Source organism: Bicyclus anynana, chromosome 1 (genome assembly GCF_947172395.1).
Source record: "Bicyclus anynana chromosome 1, ilBicAnyn1.1, whole genome shotgun sequence".
Taxonomy (NCBI): domain Eukaryota; kingdom Metazoa; phylum Arthropoda; class Insecta; order Lepidoptera; family Nymphalidae; genus Bicyclus; species Bicyclus anynana.
Window position 1 is genome coordinate 14953102 of NC_069083.1, and position 13197 is coordinate 14966298.

Here is a 13197-nt window from a genome sequence, read left to right on the forward strand (position 1 = left end):
AGTTAAATAAAAGCTTTTAAAAAACATACGTGTCGAATTGAGAACTTCCTTTTTTGAAGTCGGTTAAAAATACAAGTACTTTTGAAACGTCAAGTTTTCCTGTTTGTGTTAGACAAGTGATTTGAACAAAAAAAAATAATACAACGATACAATATATTAGGATCTGTAAATATAACTTTACAGTCATAAATACGCTCTGAAAACATAACCTTTATGCGGGAGTCGGTAAAAAGCATAGAGGTTGCAGCCGCGCCAAACATTTGATATGTATTTTTATGGTATTCCAACGCACAGGTTGGAAATCACTGGCCTATTAAATTGCCAGCGGGCGGTAGTCTATCGCAGTGCGGGACCGACGGATGCAAGTGCACGCACGCGCCATACCGCGCCGCCGGGAGCATGTGACATTGAACACCCACGCGGAATTATTGTAAACAGAAATTACAATTACAATTGTAAAAATTACAATTACAAATATGTGTAAACATTTAGTGCTGGTTCCTTTGGATCCTACGGATACTGATACTGGTGAGTGTAATTTTTAATATTTTTCCAAATTTGTAAACAGAAGTTACAATTAGAAAAACCTACATATCCTCACTGACGTAAATAATACATAGATCGATGTGTAGCCTAAATGTAATTTTTGTTAATTGGCAACTGTGTGTGGCATATTTGTAATGATTTAATGTTCGTTCCTTTTAATTTAGTTACTACTAATTCTGGTAAATTGTAATCTCATAAGTACCCGCGTATGAAGAAGTATGAAAGGATAATAACTTAAACTTGATGGAACTATTTTAAGCAGATCTTATAGGATATGTATATGATCTTACACACTTATTATAATAAGGTTAATAGGTATAATTCTATCTACCTACATCTTAAATTATTACAATATTTATTGAGAGGTTGATTTTTAATCATGACAAATTAAATTTAAACTTATTTATCAGTAACAGATTAACAGTAGAGATTTATAAGTTTCGAATAGGTATATTGATAAGTATGTACTAAAGTATATTATGTAACTAATTATCCTGTACGTAGTTTTATTAAAGGAATCATAAAATAAAATGTGGTTTTATAACTTACTTTTAAATAGCTACGATAATTGCGAACTTAAATAACAAATATAATTTAATGTACCTATTTAGGTACAGAAATAAAATTTTTGCCTTTAACACAGTAAATAAACCAAATACATATACTCGTAAGTAGGTACTTACATTATCACAAGTCTAGATTTTAAGTATACCTAATAATTTAAATTGTAATTTTTCTTAAACTAAGGTTACTTATTTATAGTAGATATTCAATACAAATTGCAAGTTCGTAACCATAGTTCACTTTATGATCGCGATTTTTACACAAGCTATAATTTTACGTACATTTTATATTTAAAGTCTAAAAAAAGATAGATACAGACATTCGGTTGATCTCCCGCGTAGATGCCGTCCTAGGTCATTTACACGTCTAAGCACTAATCCAAAATTAAAATAGATTATTTTTTTTAATTTTTACTTATCTGATTGCGTTTTAAGAATGAACTTTAAGTTATATCGGAGTCAATCATACGTACACCAGTAATATATGTATATCATATATATTATTTTTTATTCTTTACAAGTTAGCCCTTGACTACAATCTCACCTGATGGTAAGTGATGATGCAATCTAAGCAGGAAGCGGGCTAACTTGTTAGAAGTAGGAAGAAAATCCACACCCCTTTTGGTTTCTACACGACATCCAATTTACCTAGACAATAATATAAAGTCCTTAATTACGAGTAAGTCAAGCTGGTAATCAAAGCCAGATCTTCTTGGTAATAAAGTAAAGCAATTCATGTCAAAAATAATAAACCAGGTAAAATCTCCATGAAAAAAAAACAAAAAAGGTAGGTACTAGTCCGGGATAACGCAGGTACTTTTAGGGTGGAAAAGAAGTACTTTAATAATCCTCTGGGTTTTTTAAATGGCCATTGTTAGTATAGGGACGGTAAAGGACTAAAACGTTAAAATTTTTACCTTCTACTGATGACGTCTGAAATTCGCTACCCTACTCACATTTTTCATCTAAAGACAGATGAGAGTATTCAGCTTCAAACAGTTTAGTAAGACAGATGAAAAAGTGTGACTATAAGTAACACTTACTAATATTCTTACTAGTACAGTACTAGAATATTAGTTAAATTTTCGATACTTTATTTTTCTATAGGTATGTATATAAAATGTTTCTTTCTGCATGACAAATTGTTTGGGCCTTTGCCGCCCCACAAAATCTGTCGCCCTAGGCCCCAGCCTACTTAGCCTACAGGTAAATCCGCCACTGCGTCGCCAGTCAACCTAAGACATGTGTGTTAAGTCTCATATGCCTGTATTTCAACCATAGCCTTGATGGCTGTAGTGGGCAACAGAATCAAGTATGGTGGTAGTATTATCCTGAACAAACTTTGCCAGAAGGAGCCCTACTTCTTTATGTACCTTACTATTAAAATCCTTTTAATGACGTCGGTCCAGAATGTCCTTCCAGCTGTTGTTAGTGATTTAATTACCGATTCGCGGTCACATCAATTGTAACAAATCAGAAAGCCATCTGTTTTTATTAGAACAAATATAGTTATTAATCGATTGTTTGAAAAAATATTTGCCGGAATTGACTGGGCTTGTCACGCCATGCGACCACTTAGCCATGGAAGAATTAATACCAATCGAGCCGGCAAGCCAATAGAGGGTTATTGTAGATCAAGAGCTAGTAGCTGTATAAAAAAATTAACAGAATAATTGCTATGTATTTTAAATATGACTTTTCTTTCCACTCGAAAAGACAGTGTTAAAAATGTTTACGACAATATCACAGCGGATTTTATTATAATATGATTATTTTTTAGAATTATATGAGATATGATAGCGTGGTTAGCATGGCCCATACTAACTAAAGACAATTTTAGGTATTGTTAGGTTTGAAAAAGTACAGTAATGTAAATGTGACTGTAAGCGTAGATACTCCATTCCCCTAAATGTTGTATGTATGTTCTTCTAAACCTTGGATTTCTTTTGCTCTCGACAAAACTCCTACTGAAGCTGCTGTAGTTTTATTAAAGATCCCGCCGCAGATAAAAAGTCAAAAATATTGTTGATATAATAAAATATGATCTTGATTAGAATAGATAATTTAAGTTTCCGAGATTTAGCTCAATTATTATCAAAACATTGATTGCCATTTATCATTAAAGATAGCTACACAATTATATTTAAAGTGAACTATATTTAACGTCAGGAAGTAGTTTCATTTCATGACTAATAAAGTGAGTTGAACAACATATACCCCTAACAGGGGAAGTTAAATTAAAGTTTGGAAAAATGCGTTTTTTGAGCGTATATGAACTACGCATGCTCTTAGCCTACTCGCGATATTGACATCCCACCTCGCACCGCAGTGGGCTCCGAGCCGCGCGCAAGCGCGCTGTGACGAATGTCTTCCTTAATTCATAAACACCGGCTAGCAATACGAAATACGAATACTCGCTATTTGCAATAACATCTGCTGAAAGTTGTTTGTTTTGATACGGCGTTGTTTCAATGAACCTATTAACTGAATAGGCATTTTACGAAGGATGAGGTTGCCGAAATTGGATCTGTGTAAGTCTAGATACGTTGTTGTTGTATGTTATAGTTTTGATGGGTATGCGTGTTTGCTTGCTCAGTAATATTATTTAGTTAATGATTTTTAATCTTTCGGGATCAAATATTTACCTCCATATATACCTACCTAGGCATGTCAAAGTATCCAGTGATAAGAAAATTTAGGATCTCTTTTTAGGTTGCGTTTTGGAGTGTGTTTAGTTTTAATGGAGGAGTGCAGAAATGTGAAGTTATATATAAATATATCAGAAATACAATAAACCAAGTAAATAGGTAGAACATTGAACAATTTGATATTATGGACGTTGAGAAAATGGGACATGGTACAGCCCAGAGCATTAAGTTTACATTTGTCGCGTGAGTCTATTATACTTCTACCACTCTACTGCAAATTTGGTTTAAGAATTGAAAAAAAATACACAATTACAAATGATAAAAACATAATCTTAGGAGATTTTAGTTCATTATGTAAAATATAAGTTTTAATTTATAAGTATTCTGTATGTAGCATCATACGTAACTTGTGTTGTACCTTGTGAACCAAAGAGTTACTTTCCACTAAGCTACGTATCACTATCATCTAATATTATCTCTCAGCTTTAACCCTCTTGTGATTTCCATAATTGATTTCATTTACGGAAGAAATAAAACTAAATTTTCTAATTAAGATTTCTCACTACATTTTCTTTAAAAGTAAAGTAAATGGTTTATAAATAAACGTAAACAGAACTACGTGAAAAAATACAAATCAAGAGCAAGGCAATCTCCCAGATTCTGAAAAGATGATGAAACCTGACGTTAACTAAATGCCTGGGAAATTTACTGAACAAGATATAGATAATCGAAGGAAGCTATGATTATGCTAAAAATACGTTGATTAATCATGTTTGATCAACCGAAAATATACCTACTGATAAAACGTCAAGATGAAAATATAGGTAGGTACACGGATTATAAATAAATGTGAAAAAAATACAAATAGAGCGAGATGTACTGAACAAGGTATAATGTATAATCAAGATATGTTTGTAACATAAATATCATCTAATGTATAGCATTGATTAATCAATATTATGTAGGTACAAACGTTTGATCGACCCAAAATATGCAGATTGATAATTATTTGAAAATTAATGAATATTTATTTAGTACTAGTGAATATGCATCTTAGCTTCGCTTCGTGAAATGTGATGCCATAACGAGATTAAAACGTCAATTTAGATTACAACCGTAATGTAAGTAATAGTCCGGAATATATAGAACATTTTTCTGCAACAACAACTGATTACTATCAAGTAAATTTTTCGTGAGTAGTTTCATCTCGATGAAGCTTCATCTTTCATCTTTCAAGTTGATCAACTTCATCGAGATGATCAACTTTTTTATTTACGAAAATACTTGATTCTGGTAGCTAACTGAGTTACCCGGAAATGAAAATTTCTAAGTGTCGGATCGAGATAATGTACCTCGCAAATTGTAGGACATTGTGGCTGTTAAGTTGTACAACAATAAAAAGTAACAACTTTTAATAACCTCGTTGTTGATGCAAGTTGGGAGGAGGGTAGTTTATCAAAAGTTGTTACAAAACAGATGTTTTTTTTACTGTTAATTAATAGTTATTCTTTAATAATTGGATGCAATATTAGCTTTTTAGAAACTGGGTGAGAAGGTTTTCTGCCAATCAATGCGTACAGAAGATGTTTATGCGATAATAAATCACGCAAAGATCGAGGTCGCCAATAGTGTGGAGCACAACAATACGTTTAAAAAAATAAACATTCTAGATTTTTGTTTCACAAAGAACCGTCTTAAAGATAATAACATGCTCACGCCAACCAGTCAGTATAAAATTTGTTTAGATAGATGTTCAATATTAGACTCAATCGAGTTCCAATTAATAGATATAACGATCATCTAGTAAATTACCCTTCATTGTCAATTCTATCGCGGAATCCTAACCGTAGCTGATGGCTTTTTGCCTGTCGAACAATTTGAAGTAATTTCAGTACAAATTTTTTCAAGTAGGTTTTAACTTTGAGCTTACCTATTTACTACGTTCAAAGAATAGAGGATTATTATTAATAATAAAAAATCACTATTAAAAATTTATAAATAAATCAACCCGCGCTGTGGTACATTGAATACACCGGAGGTCTGGAACCTCCTCACAATATGCGTCGTCTCAAGAATAACTGCCTTCTGTATCTGACCCTTGCAGCAGTTTAGCAAAAGCTTCTCATGGTGTTGATCGAAGCTTTTCGTTATAAGACCATTAACTGAAATTATTGAAATAATCAATACTAGCGGACGCCCGCGACTTTGTCCGCGTGAAAATCGATGTACACTTTCAACCCCTATTTTACATCCTTCTATTTATATTTTTTCATGTTTATTAAAGTATAATAAATAGTCCACTTATATTACATAATGTACAAAAGGTCGTATATCTGCTAAAATATAGAAGATAGTAGATGCTGTCGCAACTTTTTGTAGGAAATGATGTGTTCTTCAAAGTTATAGTGCATTATTTTATTCTAACATCAATAGTTTTTGCAGCGCACGCAATGTAAACAAAACTTTTGTACACCTTGGATTACATTATTAGAGTTTCAGGAAGGATCCCTAATTTTTTTATAAATATAATATACTATACTATAACTGAAAGTATTTTTAAATCGGACCAGTAGTTCCTGAGATTAGCGCGTTCAATCAAACAAACAAACTCTTCAGCTTTATAATATTAGTATAGATTAGTATAGATAACACAATTTCGGTTGACTATTACTATTAGGTATAGGTATGTTGGCTTATTAGTGGTAGTCCCTCATTTTATATAGTTTTACTTGCATACGTACTCCTAGTTTCATTATTATCAGCCGCTGGACGTCCACTGCTGGACATAGGTCTCCTGCGTGGACTTCCTAACACAACGGTTTCGAGCCGCCAGCATCCAGCGGCTCCCTGCAACCCGCTCGATGTCCTCGGTCCACCTAGTGGGGGTCGACCAACACTGCGCTTTCCGGTGCGGGGTCGCCATACCAATAATCTATGTCTGTTTCATATACTTCGATGTGATTTCGTTATAAAATAATTTGTGAATGTTCAGTAATTTTCAATTTATTTTAATTAGTAACCACGACTACTAAGATCATTTAAATGCCTATGATCAGTGAATGAATGAGCTACGAACAGGTGGTCATTTACTTGTGCCTACTAGCAACTATGCGATTGTTATCAATTAAAACAGCGATTCAAGTGTATTAGTCATTATACCGTCTGGAGTCTGGATTATAGGACCTAAGCGTCTACATTTTAAAGAACAGTATTAGGTACTATAAATTAATAAAAACACCGTTCCTTTGAAGAAGTTTATAATAGCTAATGTAGGCTTATTAAATACGCGTAATAATGAATTTTCCTTTAGTATTTTACTAAAAATCTGACCAATTTTGGAGACATTATCTCCATAATCTCAACAGCAATAGAACATTTTCTCTCGTGAAGGCGCTCATAATTTATCTAAATAACGCGTACATTGCCTTAAAAACTATAGTCTGGCAAGTTCGTTGATGACACTCTCATGATATATGGGCGACGGGGGGAAAGACTGCGCGGGCGTGAAATCGTGCGTGCGGGAAAGTGAAGTGCAGTCGTGAGTTTTTCATTCATCGCTATACGCCCCGGCCCGCGCAGACCATCGCGAGTGTTACGAACGAAGTTGCCAAGTTATATACGATAACATCCATCATCGATGTTAGCTCTATGTCTTTCATTGACATTCGAAACTACTCCAAAACTCGACACTGATGGGTTTATAATACTCTTGCCTCGTGCTCATGTTTACATTTTTAACAGCAAACATTTATACGTTTTATATACAAAATCTACGTCATATATAATCAATACTTGTTTCATAACTGATTGTATCATAAACACCGTTGTATTTATTTACGTATTCCTGGTGACATGTCCATTAGCTACAATTTGATAAATGTGGATAGGAAAGTCCGAGTACATTTGTTTTGAGAACTGGGTAATGTATCTCAAGCAGTTTATTTGTATATTGAATCCGAAACATGAGGTTCAAGTTTTATTAAAAAAAACATCAGTGTTGTTCCTTTTCAAATTCACCCAAAATCTGACATTAATTAGCCATTAATTATTTTGATAATAGTGCCAGGGTGCAGGAGTCTTCATCTACATATTATCGATATCCTATCGAATGTTACGCGATACAGCCGTGATGTGTCGTATGTGTCGTGGTAAAATTGATTGGTTTCTTCACGACATTGAACCGGTTCATTATTGACTTGGCGATACTTTTTTGCAAATAACGTGATAACTTGCCACGGCGGAAGCCTACCAAACCAAACAAAAGTCAATAATAAAAAAATAGCAAATTCTAAACTTATAGGCCGTACAGACTACTTTAGTATTTTAGTCGAGTACGAACAATTTTCGGGCGGTAAATCCAAAAATTGGCCGTACTCGACTAAAATACTAAAGTCCAAGCGACCTTACTTACTAAAGGCCTTAGTCCAATAGTGTATTATCTATGCCTAGTCTAACAATGTCTAAAACTGTTTAATATTCAAAGATATATCATGGACAAAATATATCTTACGGTTTTACAATAAATGTCGATTTGAAATTTCCAAGGGATTATACTCGTATTTATTCATCTATTTCAGATGGTAGGAATGGTAGGGTTCATGTTTCCAAAAATATATTACATACACTCCCCTCTATATCGCCATAGGAGAAAAGGCCTATGTCCTGTAGTGGGCCTTCATCTCATTGAAAAGCCTATCATGAAAGCCGTTGCTTTATGCATACACTACATACGTTCAGTATTTTAATGTTTTCCTTAGCTGACGTTGGTCGGATCGTTTAATATTCCATAACTAAAGCTTGAGCAGGTGGTCAATTGGTAGTATCTATCGGCAACCGCTCAACAACAACTGTAACCAATTGACTGCAATTCAAACATTGACATTCACTTGAACTGTCTCGACTCACAATCAACATGTTATGATAGGCTTTGGGCAACGGTCAAAAGTTGCCTCCTGTGGAAATAAACTCTGATAAATGTAAAACGATCTTGGACAAAAATTAAGTTTGGTTTTGAGAACGAATAAATTCCCTAAAATGTAATAATAAAGCATATCTACTAGATGTACTCAATAGCAGGATTGGATTAGGTTGTCTATATTTATAGATAAATAACCTAACATTTTTTTTGAAATACGGTACCTACTATGATAATTTAATTACGATGTTCTTATTTTTATTGCATGAAGTTAAAAATCATATTTATCAAGTAATTAAATTAAAATCCGGAATAAATTAAATCTATCTGAGATCAAGGACATTAAACTCCCATTGTAAGATAAGGATCAATGATATTAATATAGGATATTAAGAAAAAGGAAGAGATTTTCGTTAATAAATCTAAAACAAAATACATTTTTATGATATACATAAAAATATATTTTGTTTTAGATTTATTAAAATACATAGAATACATAATGATTGCGAAACTCTGTAGAACTATTCACAAGCGCTAAGCCGATTGCCACTTAAATTGTACACATTGTCATCCGTTTACACTTTATTCCTCGACCTATACAACTATTCAATGGTTAAATTGCATAATTCAATATCACATACATTGAAGCATTGTGATCGCTTAGTGTATCTTGATTGCTACACTTTAGCATTGTAGTCTTTCCGCTTTCGACCATTGAACTAAAATTACTATCAATTTACCATTCAAGAATCTAGATACCTACTGAAACGGTTACAGACCCCAAGAGATATCTTCGTGGCAATTCAGACTTTGTGGTCCGTCTATACCGCCAGCGTTGCACTCTTAACAAAACTTTAATAAAGTATTATTATTCAATAACTTTACGATAATAAATATTCTCGGAAGATCTACGTTGCAGTTTTTATTAAGTTACGAACATATATTTTTGTGAAAATACACAACATCATGAATTGCGCTATTTGGTAAATAAACAAACCCTTTTGTCGATGCCAAACTTTTATAACAGTTTCCAGAACCATCAAGCTATTAAAACACGCACAAACACTTTGTTCTTTACAATCCACCTATGGAGAATCATACAAACGTAACATTTTTTTAATTTACACAGGGTTTAATCAAAATTTTTAGAAATAAACGAAATTAAACACGAAATTATGCACACAGATTACATTTAAATGTTAATTTGACGTTTCGTCTCTCTAAGGTTGTGCCAAGTAAAATGGTCACCACAGATTAAAAATGAACGATTTACCGATTGTAAATATCGAATGTATTCCGTTCAGTATCGATATCGTAATATCGCTGTTTAGTTAGTTACGTACTTATATGTTAAAAAAAGATAATGCGTTGACAAATACTGCCTAAATTTTTTAGTACTCTTTTAATTTATAACAGACAGATACAAGTGAAAAAAATGTTATTTGATAGGTATTATTTAATATGCAACGGAAAGAGGTAGATAGTTAATATCGCGCGTATTTTGACTGTGTGATTAGTGTTGCCAACTTAGAAGTGAGTTTTTAAATAAAGTGTTTTTTTTTACAATTGATATAAAATGTAAACAAACATACCATTTGGATCATCGTCCACATCATTTTGATTTTCATTAAATAATATTATAATAAACACATTGTACTTTTACTTATCATCCTGTATAATAAACAAGTTAGAAATTAGTTTCATTAAATTCTAAAATAATTGAATAGTTTATAGAAATATTTGTATGTACGTAGAATGAAAACGTACGTAAAACTAAAATATTATTCTTTGCATCAGACTTTCATTCAATAGTAAATATAAATATACAAGTACAAGATTTGTATATACAGGGTGTGGCCATCATTTTGTAACCAGTGGTTATCTGGCAGTGGTTTTTGTGGCCGCCAAGATCTCCTGATCTGAATCCTCTCGACTTTTTTTACTGGGGATGTTTAAAAGAAAAGGTCTACAAGACGGAGATAACATCCCTGGAACAATTAAAGGTCCGGATTTTTCAAGCTGCTGACGAAATAAAGAGATCTGGCTTTGTACGACGCCTGAAAAGGTCATTCATCCGTCGTTGCAGGGCCTGCATTGCCGCAAATGGCGGCCATTTTGAACATTTAGTTTAAAATGTAAACTTTTGTGTTTTAGCTTTTTCAATAAAAAAAAATCGTTTTATGTTTTTTATTTATTTTTTAAAACAACCCACACACCCACTGGTAAACCTAGTCAACTTAAATTGCAATAGATAATTTGTTTGTGATAGCTTAATAATTTACTTAATAAAAATAAAACAAGGACATGTTCTTGACTATTGCCAATTTTTTTCGTAAATATCGGGATATGTAATAAGTATTATACCGTTTCGGAATCTGCATTAAGCAAGCATGTTTTTAAGATAATGGGCAAATCAGCTCTAATAGAGATTTTTTAAACCATATGATGTACAAAATTAACAAACTGAATAATCAATAAGGCTTTTTTGAACTTTCATGTTAATTTTTGCCAAAACTAGAGTAACGAATTAGAAATTCCTTATCAATAACAGTAGCACAACTCTTAAGCTATATTATAAAAAAAACAGAAAAAGAAAATTCCAAAATTTGAGATTACTGTAGCAAAATTAGTAAGTGAAAGTACCCATTTTTATAAAAACATGACTTAAGCCATTTTTCTCAAAACGAAACTTCAATAAATAAAAAAAAATCTATATTCGAATAGCCCATTTGGAGGCTCTTCGGCAGGTACAGGGTTATCCATTATTTACGCCACACCCTGTATATGTTTGCTTTGTATTTTCGAGAAGGGACGAACAATTTAGCGATGAGCAAAAAAAAAATTACTCTGCCGTATCATGAATCACCGTCATTATTATTTTAAATAAAAAGTCCTTCACTTTCAATCCAAACATCATAGGAGATAGTACATCGAACATGTTTATGTACTCGAACTTAAACTCAGTTTGGTCTACCAGATACCATACATTTGACATGATGAAATAATAATATATGATATTATGCTCGATGGTTAATAATAGATATGCCAATAAATATATCAGAATCCAGAAATTATAAAATTATAAAATTTACGTCATTTTACTTCATAAGTTGACTTTTATCAAATTTAATTCGATTAGTAGTAGTTAATTCTCGATATAGTTCATCAACGGCCCATCCCTAGGATGACGTCACAACTAATGTCAGTGATGAATACGGCCATATTTGTTTACAAAAATTTGCAATTCTAAAAAAACGAAGTTTAGATCCAAGAGTCCTTTTTTACGCTGAAAAGATCAGTGTGTGTTACCAGTGATGATACTGTTGTACTAATTTGGTTGCTAACTATGGGACTCATAATAATGCTCACAGTCACTTAACAGGCGTTGGAATGAGCTATGCTTGGTGTATCCCTGTGGGATCAAAGAATAAATACGACGATCCACAGAAGAACACAGCTCAGATTCAGATATTAGGGTGCCTAATTGTCGGGCGATTACTCGCTAGGTGGACTGATGGCATCAAATGAGTACAAGTCCTAATCCTGTATCCTATATCCAGTAGTGGACGTAAAAAAGCTGAGGATGATGGTGATAATGATGATGTTCTCATTCTATTTTATATCGTTAATCAATTTATGATATTAAAATTTAGAAGTATCATCTCTTCATTAACATACAGGGAAACATTTCCCGGGTCTTCTAGTATTGAATTAATGTTTTCCTTGTGGATAATTACCATAATCATTACTAACGAGAAAGTATGATTTAACTAAGTAGCTAATGTATCTGAATGCGATGTCTGTTTTTGGAATTATCAGTGTAACGAAGCTGCGTTCCCAATAAAGTTGTCATTGAACGTCTTTATCGGGAAGCAAAATATATTAGCCATCGGAATTCTGATTAATATGATTTTAATAAAGAAATGCTTGTTGTGATTACAAGTTCAATATCATTGAGCATAAACATAGACATTAGAATGCAATTAGACAAATATAACATGCAAATTTTTCATGAATGTCATACAAAATTGTATTGTTTACCGGGATTGGTGTATTGAAATAAAACTAGAACAAGGTCAACTTGTGTTGTGTTGTTGTTAGGTACTAAAATTATACAAAGTTACATGATCTTCATTATTTTATTTTCAACCTTAACATATGAAAAAGTAACCATGTAATTTCTGGACGTTGATAATTTAGAAACTAAATACTAAGTAAGCCGTTTTCTGATGTAGTCTAAAATAAAAATCAGGTCAACCAGTCTTGCACACTTTAAATAACGTAGGTACTGTGCACGAAAACAATCTAAATGACTATTAAGATACAGACTAACATAAAAGATTATTTTTAACTAGCGGACGCCCGCGACTTCGTGTGCGTGGAAATCAATGTAAACTTTCAACCCCTATTTCACCACTTTAGAGGTAGAATTAAAAAAATCTTGAATCACATTAAATTTCACATTTTTTATGATCAATGACCAATTTTTTTTTAAACTGTAACTCGAATAATGAAGGACTTTCCA

At 32.7% G+C, this 13197-nt stretch overlaps 1 protein-coding gene across 2 annotated transcripts in view; it reads left to right on the forward strand.

Moving 5' to 3' along the window:
* The first annotated feature begins 309 nt into the window (after positions 1 to 309).
* Positions 310 to 13197, forward strand: part of LOC112044262 (protein rolling stone-like) — a 34254-nt gene continuing 21366 nt past the window's right edge. The window contains exon 1 of one of the 2 annotated variants that reach the window (XM_024080059.2): positions 310 to 528. In XM_024080059.2, coding sequence (XP_023935827.1) covers positions 477 to 528 — 52 coding nt within the window. In that variant the 5' untranslated portion in view covers positions 310 to 476. Of the gene's footprint in view, positions 529 to 3453; positions 3641 to 13197 lie in introns of those variants that run through there. The other variant, XM_024080060.2, reaches the window with a different exon arrangement.